We start from the raw sequence: 26,976 nt of genomic DNA on the forward strand, positions 1-26,976 counted from the left end.
CCTTTTTTATGAATAAAGCCCCATAAATCCAAAACTTAAAATCTGAAATTAAAAAAAAACGAAAGGGAGCTTACGTCAATAGATATAAACAATTCACTTAAGTTTCATGGAAATTGGTGAAAGTGTTTTTGAGTTATTGTCCGAAGTGTGGACGACGGACGGACGGACGGACAACGGTATACCATAATACGTCCCGTCTAAAAGACGACGGGCGTATAATGAAAAACTTCAAGAACGAGCGCTCAGATTCATCTACAATGACTACAATAATGGTAGATATAAACTCACATTTGATTGACCACAACCTAGAACTAAAAGGTATCATTATGGCAAAAAGCGTTTTAGCTTTGAGGCAGCCAAGTTGTGGAACTCCCTGCCTAACCATGTACGGAGCCTCTCAACCTTGGAACAGTTCAAACATTTTATGTCAACATGGTGTTCTTCAGAAAACTACTTCTGTAGCTCATGTAGGCAATAACTTTGCTGTCTCAGAGCTGGAATCTTCTTGCCCTATGTTCTGTTTATTGTTTCTTGTTTGCTTTTGTTTTATTTATTTGCTGAGATTTTGTGTTTGTGCCAGTTAAATCAAAATGTGCTTTTCATTTCTTTTTAGCTTGCTTGCATTGATTTATGCATTGTTGCTTAGCTATTATATTATGCATGTGTTTTATTTGTATGTGTAGTTTGTCAAATGGGCCATTCCAGTTAATATCTGCTAAAGGGGGATGGATGGTCCTCTCTGAGGGGTGTAAAATTTATACATCTTAGGGGTGAAATTTTAGGTTTTTTCATCTGACACGTACACTTATACGCAAAAATTTCTGAGGGTCTTGTAGCAGTAAATAATTAAAAATAATTACATCTTAGGGGTTACAAAAAATACCTATTTCAGATCTTAGGGGTGCTTTGAAATGAAAACAGTTTCGTACCATGCATTATCTGGTATTGTATTTAAAATTCTGATGGGTACAATCCTTGCAGAAAAAAATTCTGATAGGTCATTTTTTCCCATGAACACAATATGAACAGAAACTCTACATCTGATAGATCTGATAGATAGTTTTTCATGATGTTTTTTTCTGATAGGTATGAAAAAAATCTCCCCATCCATCCCCACCTGTCAGAAATTAACTGGAATGGCCCAATGTGCTTATAATTTGTTATTTGTTTTTAAATATCAAGTCCGTTAAGAGCTCTACATAGCTCATGTTTACTTTGTTGAATTGTACATATCATGTCCGAATCTAAAAAAATTTACTAACTTACTTACTTACTTACTTACCTGCTAGATGCTGGTCATATATCCAGCTAGTTGTGTACAAAGAGAGACAACTCTACCATTTTCATATTTCAGATGATCTCAGAAGAAGGTTTGATTTTAATTGTAATGAATCCCGATTTCCCGTAAGTCCAGATATCAAAGTCAATATTAGTTTTAAAACATAACTATCTTTATAAGTCATTTACAGTAGGAATTTATTATCTGAAGGACCATTGATAACAGTTTTACATCATGATCAGTAACTGAAATAGACGGTATGGTCAGATCGTATGTTTCGTACGCCCATATCAGAGACATATAATACGGAAAAATATACTCATGTATTATATGTATCTGGTCATACGATTTTGTACAATGACAATTGCGACGTCTGATTGAATTCTAAATAACACGGAAAGTCAATTATTTGATGCCGCATACGTTGGACCTTAGTCCTATAACATATGACCTCGGGGGCATTATTTACTATTTTTATTTACTGTTCTGATATATTTTTTTTACTATCAATGCGTCACTCAAAAAAAATAAAAAATGAAAATATCACTATAAAACGTTAAAAATTGAATAGGAATACGAAGTCATATGTTATAGGACTACGTTGGACCTATACACGAATCTATATCATATATATATAATAAATACATGTCACAGAAGATATAGCCCAATTGGAAATCCAATTTCAAAAGATAAATGGTGATAGCGTTTTACGGTAACTACATATCAACCAGAGAAATAAATTGTCCCAACAATTAACGCCCATTAGACTGGTTGTCTTTATGTTGTTAAAAGTTGGTTATTAGATTTACTTCTCTCAAACATTTTATTGATCAAGACTATATGACGTCATACTGGGAAGAGAAATGGCTGAAGCTGCTGTAAACACTCTGCCAGTTTCCAAGTTTTATTGCCATTCGTGCTCTGAAGAAATAAACCCCAAATTACCAGTTAGAAAATTTATAAATTATAGAAGATTGTTATCATGTTGTGTCAGTTTACACTCAACCGAAAGCCCCAAATTCCATAAAAGAACCAGTCGCTGTTTACCCATGTTATTTGGGCACTATTATAATTTGTAAACACAACGCCAGTTGCCAGATTTTTTCCCCACATGCATGTTTTAAAGTAGCAGACTCCTTAAATACCAATTTAGATTTTAATTTATTGTAGAAAACGGCATTTCATTTTGTTTTAGATTACCGTCATCAGAGAAGCTGATCTTTGAAAAAAAGTGTCCTTCTCACCCCAGGCCTATTAGCCTATTCAATGAGGCTATTGTCATACCATCACTGTTTACATTTTTGTCCTCATGCTTGTGAGTCATATGACTTGTCCAAATAATTATGACATCTCGAAATGGCTATTGAAGTTTGCTGGGTCTGTTTGCTGTGACCCCTTCTAACAAGGCCAGAGCCAAAATTTGTTTTGGGCAGGACTTTGACTTTGAGAGCCATTGACAATTGGCATTGAATTTTCGGTCTTCTTTTACTTTAAGGGTCCCTATACTTTAGAAGTAGGGTTCATTCATGGTAATGGTTAGGTTAGGGGATGTTTTATGTTAGGGTAATATTTTATGGTTAGGGCTAGTGTTGTAGTAAAGTATGGGTTAGGGTAAGATTTAAGGTTTAGGATAGTTTAGAAATGCTCTATAAGGGTTGGGACCCCTAAAGTAAAAGAAGGCCAAATTTTCTACTCTTTGAGACCAAGTTTTGTCAAATAATCTTCTCTGACAACTTGAAATGTTTGCATTTATTATTTTTTCATTTTGTGGGCTTCTTGATCATGGTGCATAATGTTTCCAGAAATATCCAAAAGTAATGATGAAATAAGTTACAATTCTAACCGACAGGTTGATCACCTACTTCTTTTTAAATAGTTTCAAAGAATCCTTGTGAATCATTCAATATTTATTCAATATTTTAATATTGAATATTGAGAAATATTGATTTCTGATCTTTCCATAAGAATGCTGTACAGACATAAGGATGTTTTAGAGTTAACCTATAGCTCAAACTTCATTCACTCAAACAATTCCAATGTCCAAATAAGAATGTTTAATGTTACCTACATACATTGAATAAACAGCTGATATTAAAGGTCTGAACAAATAACCATGAATCAGTTTATAGGAATCTCATTAGGCCAAATAAAAAAGTATGTGTGGTTCCAGTTACATCTGAAAAAAAGTTAGGTTAGGTAGGTACATGTAGGTAGGGATTTTTTTTTATTTTATGGTTTTTTTTTACATTGAGTCTATGGGAGCAACATTCTGACTTTAACAGTGCTTAATGAAAAATGACAATAAAATCTTTAGGGTAGGCTATTTTTAGGCCAAAAAAGTAGCAGGGTTCGACACTAACGCTAGCCCAAGACTAGTAACTTTTGTGTCGGGCTAGTAAATGTCCGTGGCGCGGTAGCCCAAGGGGCTAGTAAATTTATTTGTCATTGAACATCAATCTGTTGTACTTTCGGCAAAGTACAGTCCAAATGCCGGTCATATCTGACAACTTCGTCGAATATATTGTCTACACTGGTTCTACGACCTCTTTATTTACATACAGATACAGATACTGGAGGGTAAAATTTCTACCGTAAACCAGTCGCTATATACAGTCAACTCAGTCTAAGATTACTCGGCCCATAAAGTAAGAATGCACCACGTTTCAAGATAACCAGTTTTGAAATAAACATTAATTATACTGCATATACATTTTGGTTTTATTATATTTTATTATTAATCACATCAGAGATCATGATAAATCGTGTGCATAGTTAGCCTTATCTATTACATAGTCGTCGCGTAAATAGTTTAAATTGGAAATGTCATTTCGTTCTTAAAATAGAACGTTGAAAGGTTCCCTGTTGAATTTTTCCTTTACTCCAAAAGTACACATGGTGATGAAAACTTTTCGATCTTCTCTGTCTTTATCGAATTAGCGTTTGTCATGTCGTCCTAATTCTTTTCGTATTGCTCGGGATTTATCATTACAGTTGCAATGGACTGAAACGAAAGTAAATTTCCAGTAATAATATTAAATGTGATTAGCTTCATTTTGAGGGCTGAGGGGTGTTGATGATAACAAGACTAAGCCATTGGTATCAGAAAGCGTCCATTGCACGTACCGGGATGTATGCATGTCATAATGCATTAACGAGAACAGGGTTAAAACTCGTCATGAGACAAATCAGTTGCAATTGGAACATGAAGACTCAGCATCAGAAACCAAAAGTAAAATAGGGGACAAGTCAACTTATTTATACATGGAAATAAAATTAAACAAAAACATTGTTTTTTTTTTAATTTGATTATTTTAGTTGATGAGTTTTTTGTAAGCAAAAAAAGTGTCCCATGAAATTGTGTCTTCTTGAACTATAGTTCACAATTCATCTGACAAACAAATTCGTGCCGTTAGATTTCTTTGGTGTTCATTTTTTTTTAATTTTTTTTTTTTTTTTATGAAGATATAAACAAGTATGAAATAGTTGTTTTTCAGACTGAAAACATCTTCTTTAAAGGCCTCAGAATGCAGCATTTTGCATCTAAATTTTAAAAAAAATCTGGGGGCAAGTTCGCGGGCCTGCGGCTTCTCACTCGTGGGCCAATGGCCCACTCACCGGGCTACCTGACACAGAACAGGGCTAGTTGAATATAATTTTTACTAGCCCTGCGGGCTATTACCTACAAAAGTTAGTGTCAACCCCTGAGTAGGGACGGTAGGGCTACTGGAACCACACATATATTTTTATTTGGCCTTAGTCATTGTTAGTCAGTTAAATATATCATGATTACTCTGAGAAATGACCAACAATGTACATGTATTTCAGTGTAAACTCATAGAAATTTCAAATAGCAACAAAATTTAGGACACTCATCTTCTGCAATTCAAATGATACTTTATATATGTTCTTTTTTTCTCTGGCAGAGTATCACAAATCGAATGTGCATATATATGTACGATACATGTGCTATTTGTCATCCTCAGAACTCTATCTTTACAACACATTGTGAACATTGTTACATTGAGAGGGTTTGCCTAATAGCTTTCATACTTTGTTATACATTAATTGATATTCATTATATATGAAGTTGCCCAGAATAGCCATACTTTATTGCCATTGATTGAATTTGTGTTTAAGGTTTTAAGAGCTATAAGAATGACAAGTGTAATTTTGGCCAATTGTAGCATAATGCCAGCTTGAAAATACATGTACTACTCAGTACTGGTTCTGTACTTATTTTAGACCGTTTACCAGAAGGTTTAAATATTTTATAGTCTTATTTGACCTATTGAAGCATAACACCATTTAATTTTCGACCATGTACCATGTTTACTAGAAGGTTAAAGTTGTTGTTGGATTTTTTAATTAGAATTAGTATGTGTAGTTGGCCATACATAAGTGTCATGTTGTCATGGTTGTTACATATACAAATGTACATTGTATGACAATATTTTTATGAGTTACATTGTATCACACTTCATTCAACCATTTTTCCTTAGTGTATCATACATGTAATAACAACTGATGAAAGCTAAATTTCTTAGAATGTACGTTGTGTATGTCCACAAATTTTCCCTCAAATATGTGGCACTATATACATATATAATAATTAGACAATGTTTGTAGTTGTTATGGGACCTTGACCGTTTTGAAATGCCTGTTTACGTGAGATATTATAGTACAATGATCATGTATGCTGTTGTCCATCTGGCATCTGTCCCTCCTTCGTCAACATGTACAAATAACTCTAAATTGCTTTAACCTATTTTCATGAAACTTTGGGGAATTGTTTATATGTTAACATAAGTTCCCTTTGTTTCTGAGTTATGAGATTTTACTCCTAAAAAAGTTGATTTTGTAGTTTTCGGACAATATTTAACTCTAAAATGCTGTAAGCAGTTTTAATGAGACTTTGAATGGCTTATACATGTATCTATTAAAATAAGCTCCCTTTAGTTTTTTATAAACTTCTCATATATGTTCATATATGACATTGAGGACTCAGGAGTAATGGAACTTGTTTGTATTAAAAAGCGCTGGTGCAGCTCTTTATTAACCAATTGAAGCATATTTCCATAATGCCAAAGACTTTTTGTGTTTAAAATACATGTACATGTAGCTATTTAACTATTTTATTAATTACTGGAATGGCAAGTCAAAATAAAGAGTTGACCATGAATATTGCAAAAAACAACAATATTCCCTATTTCCATTCTCAATTTTATTGTCATTATGATTTGATGCTGTTTTGCAGGAGTAATAAAGATTGCATTTGTTCACAGACTGTATGTACTGTGTACATGTCTGTGAATGTCAGTGTAGGATTTTTTTAATTTTAAATACTTTTTTTCTTTTTTGTAGGATTATACATGTCCTAAATGTGAGAATGGATTCATTGAAGAAATAACAGAATCAGAGTATGTAGTGTAATTTATAATTTGACCTTGAACATAAGTTTCATACATTTATATGTTCTTAAGTCATATTGCCAAATGAGTATTTTAAAAGAAGAAAGGGTTACATACATGTATACATGTATATATTGACCAGACAGCTCACAAATAACACAAATTAAAAGGTATTGGCTCGTAAGTATACTCTGTATATTTATGTTATAATCAGTGATTTTGCTAGCGCTTGTCATTTTCGTAAGTACGAAAGGGTTTTCACATTGATGAAAGTATTTCAAATCAATTTCGTCACTTAAATTATGAAAGTGTAAAATATTTTCGCATCAAAATACTATAAATCTACCTGTTTTCATGTTTTTGACAAGTTTATGATCCCACTTAATTAACATTTTCAACAGGTGTTACAAGTTGTGATTTAAGGATCTTAAATCGAACCAGGTGCTCTGCAGGGCTCAGCTTTATACGACCCCAGTGGTCGAACCCTGAACAGTTGGGGCAAATTTGCTCATAATATTCAAGCTTGATACTGTCTGAATTTGGATTGTGATCAATTTTTTTTTTACATAATATGGGTTTAAATCACAAAATTAATGTGGTCAAAGATCTAACAAATCTATTGCTCAATACTGTGCAATTGAAGATTTCTTCTTGAAACTTTTCAAAATTTGAAATTTGAAAAATTTTGAAAAAAAAGGAATCCCTTAAAAAAATGGTAAACAAAAAATCCCCCCCCCCCCCCAACATTTTGAAACCCCCCTTGGAGCAATAACCCTTAATCAATCCCATGCCTTCTTTTGTAGTATTGAACCTTTTAGTACAAATTCAGAGAGATCCATACACTTAGACACAAGTTATTGTCATGATTGTTTGGAAACTAGAAACATGCTTCTTTTTGGTCCTTTTTAGGCCCCTAATTCCTATATAGTTTGGGCAATTAACCCAAAACTTAATCCCAGCCTCCCCTTTGTTATATGGTACGTTTTGGTACAAATTCAGAGAGATCTATACAATTACACACAAGTTATTGTCTGGAAACTAGAAAAATGCTTGTTTTGGCCCCATTTTGGCCCTTAATTCCTAAACTTTGGCCCCATAACCACGAAAATGAATCCAAACCTTCTACTTGTGGTTTAAAACATTGTGGTATAATTTCAGAGCAATTGAAATACTTGAACACATGTTATTATCCTGAAACTAGAAAAATGCTTATTTTGGGCCCCCTTTTGGGCCCCTAATTCCTAAATGGTTGGGACCATGAAAATTGATCCCAACCTTCCTTTTGTGGTATTGAACCTTTTAAAAAAAAATTATAAAGATATATCCGGAAACCAATGTGTCTTCGGATGACGCAGACAATGACGACGACATCATACCATTATACGATCCCAAAAAATTTTTGGGGTCGTATAAAAATTAAAATTTCATGATGAATCCGGACTCGTTTTGAATTTATTATCCACGTGTTACTTCCCGTTTCCGTTTCATTTCAAAACCGAAAGTAGTAAACGTGATCTATTCTTGATTTGTTTACAACCTCCTTTCAGTCATTATAATCGTTCCTAAAAGGATTTTATACAGCCCCAACTTAATAGAAATGATTTCCATATATGGATTTAGACGTTTTTAAGGACAATGATTATTCAGCGAGGTAATCATTGCAAGTTGATTTCTGCTGTGATTCCTTGTTTGAAAAAAATGAATCCAACTTTTGTTGATCAGGAATTCGATGTCCCCTGGAACAAACTGAAGAGAAATTGTGAACAAAGTTTCTGGACCCCATGTCAAAATCTTTCAAAATAAGGGCCAATAGTCCAATAGAGTCAAATCATACAATACTGACTCCCAATCATGCCTATAAGTCCTTTAAAATCTGACAAAGTCAAACTTCAAGCTAGTAATATACATCCTTGGTCCCTTGCTGTTACACAAAAAAGAGGTTGATTTTAATAGTGCGCAAAAGTGACTAAAGCCCTCAAAATCCTAGCTTAAACCCTGGTTATAATATATAAATTCTGGTAATGGTTTCAATGAATATTAACAATAATCAAACAAAGGTAACCTGAGAGAACATGAACATTGATTATCAGTTATCAAAAAATAATTACTTTAGAAATTCACTTCATAATAATCACAGGAATTAATCATGGGATAAGGTCTTCGTAGATACTGTAAGCAGTAAGTCTACTATAGTTTGTGTATGGATTGATTTAAAGGTATCTGTCTTGCAGGGTTCAACTAACTTTGACCTGTATTTCATGGTGGTTGGCCAATGTTAAGTTTTCCTGGTTAAGTTTGTTTCTCCAATACTACATGTACATGTATAGGCAATATTGTCTAACCGTGTATTCAGATTCTTAATTTTTGGTCCTGTTTTCAAATTGGTCTACATTAAGGTCCAAAGGGTCAAAATTAAATTTAACTTGATTTTAACAAAAATTGAATACTTGGGCTTCTTTGATATGCTGAATCTAAACAATATTGTCAACAATATTTGAAGAATATTTTTTTTTTTTAGGTGTTCCACTTTACACGTCTGTCTTGCTTGGTTAACCTGATACTTTTCAAGTTAAAGTTAAATTTTATCTCAAAGTTATTTTCTTTGTGTTATTCATTAACAAAATAATTCATATGTCTTTCAGAGAGTCACCAAATAATAGTTCTCCACAAGAAATAATTGATCCGGCATCAAATTTTGCAGAGGCAAGTTTATTCTTAAAAGAGGGTTCATACATGTATATGTATCAAAAATGAGATGTGATGTGATTGTCTATGAAACAATTATTCACAAGAGACCAAATGACACGAAAATTAACATGTAGCATGTAGATTAACACTCTCTAATTTTTCATGACCTACAGATTGCTTGATGTTGGATAAACTGTCAACCATATTCAGGATAAGTACATGTCGTATATTGCTATACACAGTACCACTACAAAAATTGACTACCATAAATCGTTTTTCTTCTTGAAACACATTATATTTGTCGACTTGGTCTTATTTTAATAGGAAAAACTTCAATGTGAACTACTTTGACTCAATATGATTGTGTGGCTGTCTTTTTATTTTTACACTGTCACATGATGGAAAAACAGAAAATATCTGTGTTTAAGTCTCTGGTTTAACTAGGACAAGTATATAAAAATACAGTTTCTATTTTAAAGAAACCTATATTTAAGCATCTTCTACATAAATACAGTGTATGTGATTTGGAAATAAACTAAGTGATTTCACCCATAATAAACTGCTCTTTTAAAATACTATTTTATTACTTTAAAATGATCAACATTTTTTTTTTAGATATGGGGCAGAGCCTTTCTTGAAAACTTCCAACAACAAGTTTCAGGTGTAAGTCAAGATCGTCCACAGAGGTCTTCAAATTCTGAAGACAGGACAGAATCGGATTCTGAGGACACAGACACGGATCATCCATCTGTAATGAGACGTAATGGTCCTGTTCCTTTTACCAGAATACAACTTAGAACAAGAAATAATCAACAGTCACAGAACCCTAGACAAGTTCCGTATCTTCAAGGGTAATTTTAAAAGAACGCTTGTTTCAGTTCAGTTAGATATTTTAGTGCAATATAAGGCTGATGCCTTTGGTGAGATTTTTGTCGAGCTTGCAATATTCCCCAATAATTTGTTCAATATAAATATGAGCTCTTATTTAGAAATGCTTCTGCGAATTTCCTGTAAACTTTCTTAAATGCAGATCTATAAGCTTTTTGTCTCGTCTGTATCTCCGATACTTCAAATAAGTTATCTATATTTGGTGTACATGTCGTCTAGCAGATTTCATGAGACCTTAACCTCATTCACATGGATGATATAATATTATGAATAAACTTGTTTTATTCTCTAAGATATAATTCACGCAATAATTCTATTGCGTTTAGAAAAGTAGGTGAGACATTTCAGAGTTTTTTTGGCGGTCAATATTACACTTTTACACTGAGGTAGCAATTGCAGGCATGACACAGATTTCAGTTGAACCCTTTACAAATGTTTAACGTATTATGCTTTAAATACTCTGAATAAAATAGTCCTCCGTATTGTATTGCAGGTTGTTACAAATGTTTATAGACAGATTATCAGATGCCCATGGTCCAGCACTGTAAGTTTAGTATTTTAAAATGTTTAAATAGTGAATGCCATAAAATAGGTCTCTATTTACCAACATTATATTGTAGCCTATTACTGGTCAAGTATGTCACTGATAATCCTTTTAAAAACAATATTTCAGACGGAAACAATGATTATTGAAATTAATTAAAAGCTAAGATTTCTTGTTGCACGAATCATGAAAAGTCAATTTAACAATTAGATTTGATATCAAAGAAAACTCACAACTTTGAAAAACTTTCTATTAAAATGTATGAGGGAGTTGACTGGAAATATATCTTCTTTACAATCGAAAACCATACAATTAACAAGAAACCTGAGTATTTACAAAATGAAAAGACATTTGAACTATCATCCAATAGTTCATATTAAAGTGCCTTATATCCTCTAACAGCTTTTTCTGAAAAAGTCAATTGGAAATACTTGGAACATTCTATCTCACAGATCCTTAGTCATTTATGGACAGTTAGCAATTGTAATTTCAGTGTGTAACTAAAACTGGTGTGCTGGCTTCTATCTTGTAAAAGTCTGTTTTTACCAAGAAAATTTCCAAAAGTCCTACAAAATCGTACACGGGGAAAGTTTTTTTTTTATGCCCCACCTACGATAGTAGAGGGGCATTATGTTTTCTGGTCTGTGCGTCCGTTCGTTCGTTCGTTCGTCCGTCTGTTCGTTCGTTCGTCCGTCTGTCCCGCTTCAGGTTAAAGTTTTTGGTCAAGGTAGTTTTTGATGAAGTTGAAGTCCAATCAACTTGAAACTTAGTACACATGTTCCTTATGATATGATCTTTCTAATTTTAAAGCCAAATTAAACTTTTGACCCCAATTTCACGGTCCACTGAACATAGAAAATGAAAGTGCATGTTTCAGGTTATAGTTTTTGGTCAAGGTAGTTTTTGATGAAGTTGAAGTCCAATCAACTTGAAACTTAGTACAAATGTTCCCTATGATATTATCTTTCTAATTTTAATGCCTAATTATATTTTTTATCCAATTTCACGGTCCATTGAACATGGAAAATGATAGTGGGAGTGGGGCATCCGTGTACTTTGGACACATTCTTGTTTACCTATGGTAACCAATTGAAAATTATGTAGATATATTCCAGTATTTAAATATGTGTAGCCACTATCTTTTATGTCCATAGATTGATACAAAATGTACATATTTAATGCAAATCTGTCTATTGCCACCATATTTTAGACTAGTAAACTTTGGATTTGGACATTTGAAACCAAAATAACTTGTAATTTTAAAATGACAGATATACATTTTATTCTTCAGAAATTTTATACCCATGATGCATGGTAATCCAGGAGATTATGCCTGGGGTGTCCATGGACTAGACAATATTGTAACACAGGTAAAATAATTCTAATATTTTCTAAAAATGTATACTTTATTTATTTATGTAAAGAACATAAGACCATGTATAAATTAAGAAATAATTCATGGAAGCCATAGATTGTTGGAAATTTGCACATGGGCCGTGATATTCAAATTCTATCATGAACGTTAGCGAGGGACAAAATAAACGAATATCACGGCCGAGGCCATGTGTATATTTCCAACAATCTATGGCTTCCATGAACTATTTCTATTCTAATAGGACAAATACGGTCATTAAAAAACTGAAGCGATATAGGTATGCTGTATGTGTGGCTGTTCTTTTTTTACTCCCTGTTCGATAAAGCTCCAACATTCGTAAAATCTGTAGCTTGCATGGATTGTTTCGTGAATAACCGCTAGAAAAAAATCTGTTTAATTCTTTAAATTCTCAAACCCAACATTTGCCATTTTTAATTTACATGTTTTTCTCGTAAGCTACCGTCAAATCCAAAGTTGACATTTCATAACTATGGAGCCGCCATGTTGACTTGCTGAAATCAGTAAATATGTGAAAAATGCAATAGAATAGAAAACAAAACAAAACCTACCTTACAAATCAATTTTAATACAATATTATACGAATTTCGATGGTTCATGTATCAGAAAACGTTCAACCGTAGCGTTTTCATTTGTATGACGTCATGTTTTGAAATGATTTAAATGTGTCAAAAATGTTAAAAGACTTTCGCAGAATTTTATTTTTTTTTTATTTTGTTGATTTCTCCGAGCTCTTGTGCATTACTTCTTTTTATTATGCATCCAAATATAAGAATAAAAGTTATTTTGTCTTTTTTAACTGCAATTTTTAAAACAATAAAATAGGCAAATGGTTTGCAAATAGGGTTCCAAAACATGTGGACTTACGAGGAAAGTATATTGTAACAGCCATTATTATGTATATCTCTGAGTCTGCGCTAAGTATAGATATATGGACAATTTTATCATGGTGTTGTTTGCAAAGCTAAAGAAGCACGTCATATTAGAATACAATTTAATCTACCTTGAGGAAAGAGCAAAAAAATTGTTTTTTTAAGTTTCACGCTCAATAAATTTACAAACAGCTTAATTATGATTTCGGCTGCGTCGGATAAAAATCGACCTTATTCTTATAAATATCAATACATTTGTGATCCTATGTTGAAAAAAATCTCAAGGAGAAGTCTGTAACTGTTTGAAAATTAGTTTGTTATAATTTGACTACCAAAATTGTTGAAAGTCTTATAGAGCTACATGTAAAAGTACACTTGCATAAGGTTGATTTTTATCCGACACAGATCATTTGTCCTTTAATGTGTGAATTATCCTCCATCATAAGTTTATAAAAAAACAAGTTCAAATAGTTCGTCCCTTGAAGCAAGAATAAATTCTTGAAATCAAATTTTAAATGGTTATTAACAATATTCATAAAAGGACCTGAAAATTGTAGTAACTCATTGAAGGAATGATAAGTACAAATCTGAGAGTACTTGCAGTTGATGACATCCAGTTCAAAGCCAATAACAACTAATGAAAAAAAATCATGTTTTTAAGACTAAAATATCAATCAGTACACATCCAACATCTAATGGATTTAGTGTAAAGGCATCATTAACAGTATGAGAAAAACATGACGTTTGACAATGCCAAACTAGAAATATCGACGGATTGTAGTACAGTGAAAGTTCATATGTGTAATATTTTGTATTGTTTAAATTTACTGAGAACAAAATCAATCTTTAAACACAAAAAAACTAATTTAACATTTAATTACAGTGTTGAATAGGTAACCTTTTAGAATAAGTTTTTTTAAAGGATTGATAAGTTTACCACAATACATTAAAGCACATTTTAATGAAACAGATTTATATAGTCGATTTTAAAGTGTCTTTCCTTAAAGCCTATATGATTGAATTCTTAATCAGTATTTGTTTTCCTTTCAGTTATTGAATCAATTAGAAGGTTCTGGTCCAGCTCCTGCTGAGAAAAGTAAAATAGATTCATTACCTTCAATTAAAATAACACCAAAGTTAGTAGGTAAGTTAATTGTATCCTAAAGAATAGGACATATTTACCTAAAAGTCTCCTCTTTTTGTGTTTCTTAGTTTTAAGTCATATATCAGCTGAATGCACCTGAAAAATCTCTCTGGAGTGTAAGACTTATATTCTGCCCCTACCCAATGTGACTTTACCTTTTTACAGAAGTAAAATTTATGTTTTCTTTCTTATCCATCAAACATTTTAGATTCTGCACATTGATGAAGTGAATTTGTTTTGTAATTTGTTCCTGAATATGCTTGAAAATGTGTTACTAAGCATCATACAGTCAATCAATCTTAATTTTAGCTTTAAAATTGTTATCTGAATGTGTTAACACTCTAAACAAATATGGATTTATAGGTACAAGAAGATGTCAAAAGAATAAAAAGAAAAAATTTGCTTGTCGTTGTGTTGACCCTGCAACAGGAATTGTCATGAAGTTTTGAAATCTTGTGGTTACTTTCAGATGAATAGTTGATATAAAATTCCTTTCATTTCAGATAAAGGTGCACATTGTGCTATATGTTTTGAAGATTTTAGTTTAGATGAGGAAGTAAAACGGTTACCCTGTGATCACTATTATCATAATGACTGTATAGTTAAATGGTTAGAAATGGTAAGTTTTCTCAACATACCAGATTAACTATAAAACCTTTATTGTAAATTTTGAATTGTTACTTTGAAGCATTTTACCCAAACATGGGGTTCCACAAAAAATTTAAGCCAGCCATACACTTTTTCCAATTCCTTTCTAATCTTATGGTTTCTTCAATAAAGACATTTGTACCAAAGAAGGATAATCATAAAAGTGGATTAAGTGTTTGGAATTGGGTCACAACATCAGAGGGTATTTTGATTGTCATTCTGTTTACTGACTGTTATTCTGACAGTTAAGTAATATTATGTTGATAACCTTTAAGATTTGATATTAATTTTCTGCTATTTAGAAGAGAAGGCACTTTTTGTCGAGCCTTCGACTTTAGTCGAAAAAGCGAGACTAAGCGATCCTTCATTCCGTCGGCCTTGTCTTCGGCGTCCACAAATATTCACTCTGTGGTTAAAGTTTTTGAAATTTTAATAACTTCCTTAAAATATACTGGATTTCTACCAAACTTGGACTGAAGCTTGTTTATGATCATAAGATAGTATCCATAAATGGACTTAGTTTTTTCTGCAGGGAAACAACACATTCACTCTGTGGTTAAATTTTTTAAAATTTTAATAACTTTCTTATACTATTTCAAATTTGTACCAAACTTTGACAGAAGCTTGCTTATGATCAAAAGTTAGTATCTAGAAGTAAATTTTGTTAATATTTTGTACCTGTGTATCTGCATAGATGCCAACCATTACGATTTTTCCGTAGTTTTTCCGATTTTGCGATAAAAACTACCCTATTACGGTCAAAGTCGAATAGTTACGGATTCCCAATCATCGACGTTCAATTTTGTAAAACGCGGATTTTTATCATTACTTTTCCGTCCTGGTCCAGTATTTAGGAAACGCCAATGTAATGCTTCCGGTTTCTCGGGAGTTATCAACCTATTGTTGGGTAACTAACTGACTTCCGAAGAGGCAAACTTGCATTTTATTAAGTAGCTTTCCCCCTTTCTCTACTTCTCCTTGACAAAACAAAAATGTTTGAGTCGAGAACATCTGAACAATTAATGAATGGAATACATACTACAGACAACATGTTAAATGACAAATTTTAGTGTGCATCACTTTGCAACCACTCGTCAGTAATTTTTATTGGTAAATGCACGTTTATGAATGATTACTGAAAACTTTTCAAAAATACGGAACATTTGATAGTTTGTTACTGATTGTGTCAAAAGGGGGTTGGCATCTATGTATCTGTATTTTACTTATAAATGGACTTAGTTTTTTTCTTCTAGTTAACATTACATACAGTCTGCAGTTAAAGTTTTTAAAACATATATTAGATTCATAAACTATCCTGATTTTTTTCCAAACTTGGACAGAAGCTTCTTACAATCAAAAGATAGTATCAAGAGAAATATTTTTTTCCTCATTTTTGTTGAGCCTGCGATTTACAGCAAAAGTAGGCGAGACACTGGATTCAGCAGAACCCTTACAAATTTTTTATTTACCCCAACCACCCATAACAGAAAATTTCATTCTACTTAAAATTCTTACAAGATTCTAAATAAATATGCAACCACAAACAATTTATCAAAAGTGCCTCCCCTTTTAGTAAAATAATCGTTTTGAATTTTACCAATTTTGATATTATTTTGACAAACTAAATTTATTTAAATTTATTATTTTCTAACCAGCAAAAATTGTAAGACAACTTGAGAATGATCAATGTCAGGTACTTGTTTGCCTGTCTGGTTAACATGCTAGTTCATTTTATATACAGAAACTATTGGGGAAAAAAAAATTTGTCCAGTTTTAGAAGTCCTAACCAAACAAAAAATGTTAAACTTTTGTCAGATCAGAACAATCATGTCAGCTTGTTTGATGCATATACAATTATTAAAGTAGAGTCAATTTCATATTAGATTCTTAATTACTTATCAATTATTCCTTTGAAGAAGTGTCCCAGCAATACTAAAGAAGTGGTAACTAATCTCTTTATTGGAATCTTTCTAACAGCTTTTTTTTCAAAGGGCTGATTTAAATGCCCTTCCATGGGGGCATTATGTTTTTTAGTCTGTGCGTCCATTCTTCTGTCTGTTCATCTGCTTCAGGTTAAAGTTTTTGTTCAAGGTAGTTTTTGATGAAGTTGAAGTCCAATCAACTTGAAATTTAATACACATGTTCCCTATGATACCTTCTTTCTAATTTTAATGTCAATTAAGATATGACCCAAAATTTCACTGTCCTCTGATCATAGAAAATGAAAGTGTTAGTGGGGCATCTGTGTACTATGGACACATAATTGTTCATAGTAAGTCCAAGGAGTTATGCAGAGCCAATAAAATTCATTGTCTGATTTCTAGAAGTAAAATTAAATCATTAAAAGCTCACTGTCAAAGGCCATAATTATAAAAAAAAAGAGGATGAAGTATGATTGCCAATGAGACAACTCTCTACAAGAGACCAAAAGGACACATAAATTAACATCTATAGGTCACTGTACAGCCTTCAACAATGAGCAAAGTCCATACCGCATAGTCAGCTATAAAAGGCCCCGAAATGACAATGTAAAACAATTCAAACAGAAAAAATAACAGCCTTATTAATGTACAAAAAAATGAAGAAAAACAAATATGTAACACATAGACAAACAACAACCACAGAATTACACGCTCCTGACTTGGGACAGGCACATACATAGAGAATGGGGCGTGGTTAAACATGTTATCAGGATCCCAACCCTCCCCTAACCTGGGACAGTGATGTAACTGTACAAAATAAGAATGAAACCTTCAGTTGATTACATCCTCATCATACGGTTTCTGATTGAAAGTATACTGAGCAGTCATACCGCATCTCCTTATTCTTATATTGCATAAGTCTTATTGTTGTACTGTACTGAACCCTTTATTTCTTTTACAGCATGGAACTTGTCCAGTGTGTAGAAAAGATTTAAATGGAGTAGATTCTTCATTACAGGACAATTATCCAAATCCAGTAGATATTTTTGACAGTAATTTAGCGACATCACAAAATAATAACACAGAAGAAGACGATGATTCGTGAATTGTGTGATTTTATATGCAAAGAGTTCTATTTTATATGAAAACAAGTTCTTGTAATGAATTTATACAGAGTATATGTGATATCATTTTTAGCCGATGCATATCGAGCCAACAAAAGTCATTTCTTTAACATGCATAACAGTTTATAGTGCATGGTGATATTGAGTTCTTATTCAGTGTTTCATGTAAGAACTTGTCATCTGATGCATATTTCATGAGGGTAAGGCAAAAATAGTGATGTGATTGACTTTATATCAGTTTGATTTTTCCAAAATTTTGTTTAAAATGTACTTTCCTTTTTGAAAAAATAACACAAAAATACATTATGTCATCTAATTTCTGAAATGAAACAATGAAGAGAACTTCATGTTAAAGTTTTCTGCTACATAGACAGATTTTTTTCAATCACACTTCAAGCTTGCCAGGGACTCAATTCACTCTGATTTTTTGTTCAATCACAGTTCAAGCTTGCCAGGGACTCAATTCACTCTGATTTTTTGTTCAATCACAGTTCAAGCTTGCCAGGGACTCTGATTTTTTTATGGTTGTATTTTGGTATGCATGTGTATGACTGTTACTCCTTGTTGACATCTAGGTTTTTCGTGAGTTTTTCTGTACAACTTTTGTCAAAGGTCAATCTTTTTATAAGTTTTACAGATTTTCTTTTGCATGGTAGAAAGACTACAACCTGATTCAGCTACTGCACAGAGATTTTATGACACTATTCTATGACATATAGAACTTCATGTTTCATCCAAAAAGGTGTTGAACTTTTTCAGTGGCTCCATTGGGTATTATCTGTAAGAACTAAGAAAATAGATTTTTTTTGTAACCTTTAGGAAAGCAGACCTAGAGTGAGGGACATAAATCTTAATAATCACTGGTACGTACGCTTGTCTCAATCATTTTCATAAATATATTCTAAGCTTCAAAGGAAAACAAATTATTAAAATTTGTTCACATAAATGCTTAAAAAAGCAGTTTTGAATTCCTTTATTACAAAATGTACAATGCATATCTGATTAAAGATTTATTTCAAGTTTTTCCCTTTAAAAAATATTACTTTCAAGAAGCTCATATTTATTAACTGGGGTGAATTCATGCTGTGCATTGGATATCCCATTATTCTGGAATCACACAGGATTTTTATTGAAATCACTTTCTTTGAGAATGTTTTTTTAATTATTTTTATAGAGTTTGATATTCTGTTTGTATTGATATACATAGAAATATCTGAGCAAAAGAGGTACAGAATGATAAAGGTTTTAAAGCTAAGAATTAAATTCTTAGTATTAAAATATTTTTTTAGATTTAATGGTATATTTGTTAATTTGAAATTTTGCCTTTCAAAGTTACGAATATATTTGAAACTGAACAGTGTATTGTAAGCTCATGGCTGTTTAGGAAACTTTGTTGCATTACTTTTTATCTAAAATTGTAAAAACAATAGCTTATTATGAGAAACCACTGTTAACGGAGCTAAATTTGACACCAATGTAATTTGAATGCCCTCAATAGTATTCTGTTTCAAATCAAAACTCTAGATTGATATTAGCTATGATGATGGTTTCTGATTGGCTGCACCTTCAATGCTGACTGACTTATTTATATGGTGTAATTGTGTTTTTTGAGAAAAATTAAAATGTTCAAAACTCTGTTTAAACAAAAAATGGTTCATGATTTAAGGAAAGTTGAATTTGAAACCTTTTGAATCAGAAGTTACTTTTATAGACAATTTTAAGAAGTTATTAGTTATTGGTTTTTTTTTACCTTTTTGTGATTTTGATTTGATATTCAACATCCTTGTCCTTGTCCAGTCATGATTGTTTATTACTAATTAGGAAAAGAGAGCCCAGACATGGTGTGGATATGAATGTATATTACCATGTCCAGAATTTAATCTTTTTTGTATCGTTTATTATCTCCCTAATGTATTGGACTATCTCCTTTTCCAATATTCACAATGTTTTTGATGCTTTCATTGTCTAGTTCGTTATTTATAGTCCAATAACATGATGAACTTCTATATTCTGTGCCAGTGAACGTTTAGCATTGAAATTATACATAACTTGAGTGGTAAAAAAAATACCAGTAGTAAGGACTGTTACAAATTATAAAAAGAGTCCCAAATTTAATTGAACATGCAAATAGGGATAATATGATAATTTGCATTTTCATTTCTATTTTTGATATTTTTGCATTTCAACAATACTTAAAATGTTAAAAGGAATCCTTGAAATATTGGACACAGCTAAACATCCATCACCAACCATCAATAGCCAACTGCTACTAAAAAAAAAGATAAATAAACAATTACAAACATAAAAAACAACATATGGTTCATACTGCCTGACTTTCCCTAAAGTTGGTACTAGCACAACATTTAAAAGTTGTCAAATCAGTTTTAAATTGTCACAATCTCATCCCTCTCCCCTTTTCTCTATCTAAACTTGCTCTTCCCAAACAAAACTAAAAAACAGATGTTGTACCCCATCTTACCTCATATACTAGATCAACATTGGCTATTTATTATATGAAGCTCCATTTCATACTTGATATTTGATATTGTTGGCATTGCAATCCATGAAAGTTGTAACTTCAAGGTTTATTTTTATCCATTTTGTAAATATTATGGAATTTAGATCTCTAATGTCTTATTTCCTATACATATATACTGTGTTACAGCCCTGAAGGATTGGACTGCCTGTCTTTCACACAATCAAGGAAACTGGTTACTATTACTGTGAATGATAAAGCACTGTATGACATAAGATGTTAATGCTAAAATTAGGATGATGTTGATGTAAGAAAATTCTTGTGAGTTTTCCTGCGTGAAGTTTTCCTGAATTATTCTTCACCATATCTTGTTTGGTTATAATATTATATTTTAAATTAACAAACCATTTTTGAAAGTTGCATCTAATAATCTGGCTGCAACAAGATTTTATGTATTAATGCTGTAGCCAAATTTTACGAGTATTGAAAATAAAAAAAAAATACAATGACTAGAAAGCTTTGTTTATGCCATACTAAAATTTACCATCCAGATATGTAAGCTACCAATAATTTTTCAGACATAAATTGAGACCATTGATTAAAAACAGCATATATGAAAAGGGAGGGTGAGCCTTCTCAATACTATGGCATTCTAAAGGACTTTTTTTGGGATAAATTTAAGGTCATGGTCACCAAGGACAGAGGGGTTACAATAAAAAATATGCAAATGAAAATGAGTAACTAATGTGTATTTAAGGATGTTTGCTCCTCTTTTTTTATACGACCGCAAAAATTGAAAATTTTTTGGTCGTATATTGGTATCATGTTGGTGTCGTCGTCTGCGTCGTCGTCCGAATACTTTTAGTTTTCGCACTTTAACTTTAGTAAAAGTGAATAGAAATCTATGAAATTTTAACACAAGGTTTATGACCACAAAAGGAAGGCTGGGATTGATTTTGGGAGTTTCGGTCCCAACAGTTTAGGAATTAGGGGCCAAAAAGGGCACAAATAAGCATTATCTTGGTTTTCGCACTATAACTTTAGTTTAAGTAAATAAAAATCTATGACATTTTCACACAAGGTTTATGACCACAGAAGTAAGGTTGGGATTGATTTTGGGAGTTTTGGTTCCAACAGTTTAGGCAGTCCAATCCTTCAGGGCCAAAAAAGGGTCCAAATAAGCATTATTCTTGGTTTTCACACAATAACTTTAGTATAAGTAAATAGAAATCAATGAAATTTAAACACAAGGTTCATGACCACAAAAGGAAGGTTGTGATTGATTTTGGGAGTTGAGGTCCCAACAGTTTAGGAATTAAGGGCCAAAAAGGGGCCCAAATAAGCATTATTCTTGGTTTACACACCATAACTTTAGTATAAGTAAATAGAAATCTATGAAATTTAAACACAAGGTTTATGACCATAAAAGGAAGGTTGGGTTTGATTTAGGGAGTTTTGGTCCCAACATTTTAGGAATAAGGGGCCCAAAGGGTCCAAAATTGAACTTTGTTTGATTTCATCAAAAATTTAATAGTTGGGGTTCTTTGATATGCCAAATCTAACTGTGTATGTAGATTCTTAATCTTTGGTCCTGTTTTCAAATTGGTCTACATTAAGGTCCAAATGGTCCAAAATTAAACTTAGTTTGATTTTAACAAAAATTGAATCCTTGGGTTCTTTGATATGCTGAATCTAAAAATGTACTAAGATTTTTTATTATTGGCCTAGTTTTCAAGTTGGTCCAAATCAGGGTCCAAAATTAAACTTTGTTTGATTTCATCAAAAATTGAATAATTGGAGTTCTTTGATATGCCAAATCTAACTGTGTATGTAGATTCTTAATTTTTGGTCCCGTTTTCAAATTGGTCTACGTATATTAAAGTCTAAAGGCTCCAAAATTTAACTTAGTTTGATTTTAACAAAAATTGAATTCTTGGGCTTTTTTGATATGCTGAATCTAAACATGTACTTAGATTTTTGATTATGGGCCCAGTTTTCAAGTTGGTTCAAATCAGGATCCAAAATTATTATATTAAGTATTGTGCAATAGCAAGAAATTTTCAATTGCACAGTATTCAGCAATAGCAAGAAATCTTCAATTGCACAGTATTGTGCAATAGCAAGAAATTTTCAATTGCACAGTATTGCACAATAGCAAGAAATCTTCAATTGCACAGTATTGTGCAATAGCAAATATTTTCAATTGCACAGTATTGTGCAATAGCAAGAAATTTTCAATTGGAGTTATCTTTCTTTGTCCAGAATAGTAGTTGAATCAACTTAAATCATTGTTTTATACAATATACAATGTTTATTCACTTTCCTACCAACTGATAAATTAAAACAATCTTTACCATTCAGTGATAACTAGCACTTTATTTTACATTTTAATATTTTATGTTGTATTTAAATGAGTAGTTATTGTTGCAAACTCCATTAGAAATTTGAATTGAGATCAGTTTTGGAAAAAAAGAAAGGGGGATGTGAAAAAAAGGGGGGGGGTTTAAATTTTTCTCATTTCAGATTTCATAAATAAAAAGAAAATTTCTTCAAACATTTTTTTGAGAGGATTAATATTCAACAGCATAGTGAATTGCTCAAAGGCAAAACAAATATTTTAAGTTCATTAGACCACATTTATTCTGTGTCAGAAACCTATGCTGTGTCAACTATTTAATCACAATCCAAATTTAGAGCTGAATCCAGCTTGAATGTTGTGTCCATACTTGCCCCAAATGTTCAGGGTTCAACCTCTGCGGTCGTATAAAGCTGCACCCTGTGGAGCATCTGGTTTTATTTTTTGCCAGATTTTCGGAATCCTTTGGTTTTATCCATGTATTAACATTAAAAAAAAAATGCCCACTAATCCCTACTTTTCATTTCCTATTTTTATTACATATAGTTTAAAAAGCCATATTTCAAAATCTTATGAAAGTCTTGTTATTTTATCATAGTTTTTTAAACAAAAAAGGTGTCGATGTTAAATGAAAGAAAAATCTAGAGAGAATTATTTCCCGCCAAGTTTTCAATGGCTTTTATCTCGAAAACAAGCACACGGACCCCCCCTTTCTTTCTATTTTTTATTTTTCTTTATTTATATACTATCAATTTATAATAGTCTTTTAAAAAGCTTGTTATTTTTTAACAGAGTAGCGAACATCCTTAAGTTTGTCAACTTTGCTAACACTGAAGACACTAGGCTTAAAATTAGGTATTTTCCCCTGAATTCTATAAAAGACTCGTCAGTGATGCTCAAATATGATTAGTTGAAAAGGCCAGATAGTATGAAATTGAAGAGAATTTACAACTTAAAATTCTGAAAGGTTGAACAGCAAAGATGATCTTTTCTTGGGGTATAAACATGCATAGGAGTATTGGATTTGTAAAAAGTGCATCAAGGAAAATTTAATCACTGTAAAAGCCAGTTAATCTTTTTCTATAACAGCTATTTTGTTGGCAAATTCAGCTTTTGCCATCACTTTGTGTTTGTCAGTAAATAACATGGTCACATCTGAAACATTCCCAAACACATTTGAACCAAATTGTTATAACTATTGTTTTGAAAGGTTATTTTTTTGTTTTTAATTTATTCAATTTGGTGAACATGTGGTTATCAGAGTCAATTCTTTATTCCAATTGGGAAATGCCACATCTTTAAAAACTTTAAAGCAGTGATGATTGGGGTCCCCAGCAAAGATTCCAATTGAATGATATGGGGAATTTTATTTTCAAATTTCAAAATCTGAAGTATCTTGACCAGCTATAAACCAAATTTATCTGGATAGTTTTATTTGGTCGAATTGAAAGGATGCAATGAACTGTTTTGTTTTCTATGATGTCATATTTTGAGGGACCATGCATAAGTGACCCTTAGTGGTGGACTGATTGATAAAGATACTTGTATAACACTAGATATCACTGGAATCAGAATGTTCTCTAGTTTATAATGAAATTAAAATAAAGTGTACTTTTAATAGTATAAAAAAGTTTTACCCAGAGAAAATGGGAAAAACATTGAATAATCTAAACATAAAGTACCTGAAATCAGGTCATGTGCACACCCATGAAGACATGATGTATGCACATTTTTCATAATCAAAACTATGAATTTCATAGATTTTTACCTGGTCTTTCAAAAAATTCATGCTTCAGGGTACATTCGCCTGCTCCAAAAAGAGCTACAGTGGCTGCAAATAGGTTATTAATTTTCACTGCCAAAAAAAAACTGGATGTTTACAGTGTTGTCACCCCTCAAAACATGTATATTTAATTTATTTTTTTTTAATTATTTTAATCATTCAACCTGTTTTAATTGAAGTTAATTAACTTATTTTTACAACCAAATACAAAAAACATGATACCTTTTCACCAATTATGTTGATAAAAACGGACTTCCCTCCATGTCTATTTTTAGTCGGGGAATAACCCCTAGTTTTTTTTATTTTATAGAAAACTGTTAATAGCACCCAAAGGACTCGGCTGCTACTATCTCTTTTGTTTCGCAATTTTCAATTTTCACAAAAATCATGAATAATTTAGCTTACTGTCTTGCTACAGAACTTCACGAAGCCAAATAAACTTGATATGGAATTTTCAAGATCGATACTAATTAGTAATTATGACTTCATTTAAGATTTTTCAGACGTGCCAGCCGATTCCATTGAGTTGTAGGCAAAGGTAATGTCTTTGGTTAGCTTGCTTGTTACCTGAACCGTGAAGTCTTTATTAGGTAAGGTGTACTACCCTCCTGACGAAGAAGCCTAGTCCTACAGGCAGGTAGATTGGTTATATATATAGTAATCTCAGTCTGAACGTAAGGCAGCAACCATTTGATTTTCTGGGGGGTGCTATGGTTTTTTTTTCTGGACAAATTTTTTTTTTCGCCTGCGGCGTAAAACAATCTATTTTTTTTCAAGACAAGTTGAAAACAATTTTGCGGAGGGTATAATGTTTTTGACCCGTCCGTCCGTCAGTCCTGTTTCTTGTCATCGCAACTCCTCTCAAACCACACAACAGAATTTCACGAAACCTTTTCAGATGAAAAGGACATACTATGTAGTTGTGCATATCGACAGGAAATTGCGATTCAATTTTTTTTATAAGAGTTACGCCCCTTTGAACTTATTTGCTTAATGTACTACTGCAACAGTTTGTCATCGCAACTCCTCTGAAACTACACAACAGAATTTCACGAAACCTTTTTAGATAATAAGGACATACTATGTAGATGTGCATATCGACAGGAAATTACGATTCAATTTTTTTTCTAGGAGTTACCCCCCTTTGAACTTATTTACTTTATTGTACTACTGCAACAGTTTGTCATCGCAACTCCTCTGAAACTACACAACAAAATTTCATGAAACCTTTTAAGATAATAAGGACATACTATGTAGATGTGCATATCGACAGGAAATTACAATTCAATTTTTTTTCAAGGAGTTACATCTCTTTGAACTTATTTGCTTTAAGGTACTACTTCAACAGTTTGTCATCTCAACTCCTCTGAAACCACACAACAGAATTTCACGAACATTTGTAGATAATAAGGACATACTATGTAGATGTGCATATCGACAGGAAATTACGATTCAATTCTTTTTTCTAGGAGTTACGCCCCTTTGAACTTATTTGCTTCAATGTACTTCTGCAACAGTTTGTCATCTCAACTCCTCTGAAACCACACAACAGAATTTCATGAAACCTTTTAAGATAATAAGGACATACTATGTAGATGTGCATATCGACAGGAAATTACGATTCAATTTTTTTTCAAGGAGTTACATCTCTTTGAACTTATTTGCTTTAAGGTACTACTTCAACAGTTTGTCATCTCAACTCCTCTGAAACCACACAACAGAATTTCATGAACATTTGTAGATAATAAGGACATACTATGTAGATGTGCATATCGACAGGAAATTACGATTCAATTTTTTTTTCTAGGAGTTACGCCCCTTTGAACTTATTTGCTTCAATGTACTTCTGCAACAGTTTGTCATCTCAACTCCTCTGAAACCACACAACAGAATTTCATGAAACCTTTTAAGATAATAAGGACATACTATGTAGATGTGCATATCGACAGGAAATTACGATTCAATTTTTTTTCAAGGAGTTACATCTCTTTGAACTTATTTGCTTTAAGGTACTACTTTAACAGTTTGTCATCTCAACTCCTCTGAAACCACACAACAGAATTTCATGAACATTTGTAGATAATAAGGACATACTATGTAGATGTGCATATCGACAGGAAATTACGATTCAATTTTTTTTTCTAGGAGTTACGCCCCTTTGAACTTATTTGCTTCAATGTACTTCTGCAACAGTTTGTCATCTCAACTCCTCTGAAACCACACAACAGAATTTCATGAAACCTTTTAAGATAATAAGGACATACTATGTAGATGTGCATATCGACAGGAAATTACGATTCAATTTTTTTTCAAGGAGTTACATCTCTTTGAACTTATTTGCTTTAAGGTACTATTTCAACAGTTTGTCATCTCAACTCCTCTGAAACCACACAACAGAATTTCATGAACATTTGTAGATAATAAGGACATACTATGTAGATGTGCATATCG

General features: G+C 32.2%; 1 protein-coding gene across 1 annotated transcript; it reads left to right on the forward strand.

Annotated features, from left to right (window-relative positions):
• The first annotated feature begins 2,116 nt into the window (after positions 1-2,116).
• LOC143073004 (E3 ubiquitin-protein ligase RNF115-like) lies at positions 2,117-17,964 on the forward strand. The gene is made up of 9 exons (XM_076248211.1): positions 2,117-2,226; positions 6,641-6,696; positions 9,330-9,390; positions 9,991-10,226; positions 10,757-10,807; positions 12,099-12,177; positions 14,123-14,216; positions 14,720-14,835; positions 17,748-17,964. The coding sequence occupies exons 1-9, from the start codon at positions 2,143-2,145 to the stop codon at positions 17,889-17,891; spliced, it is 921 nt and encodes a 306-aa protein (XP_076104326.1). The 5' UTR covers positions 2,117-2,142; the 3' UTR covers positions 17,892-17,964.
• Positions 17,965-26,976: the final 9,012 nt, after the last annotated feature.

This window comes from Mytilus galloprovincialis, chromosome 4 (genome assembly GCF_965363235.1).
Source record: "Mytilus galloprovincialis chromosome 4, xbMytGall1.hap1.1, whole genome shotgun sequence".
NCBI classification, from domain to species: domain Eukaryota; kingdom Metazoa; phylum Mollusca; class Bivalvia; order Mytilida; family Mytilidae; genus Mytilus; species Mytilus galloprovincialis.

Coding starts and splice junctions, on each gene's coding strand:
- LOC143073004 (XM_076248211.1), top strand. CDS start 2,143: ATGGCTGAAGCTGCTGTAAACACTCTGCCAGTTTCCAAGTTTTATTGC. Junction 2,227..6,640: donor AAATAAACCCCAAATTACCA/GTTAGAAAATTT, acceptor TCTTTTTTGTAG/GATTATACATGTCCTAAATG. Junction 14,217..14,719: donor AATAACACCAAAGTTAGTAG/GTAAGTTAATTG, acceptor CTTTCATTTCAG/ATAAAGGTGCACATTGTGCT.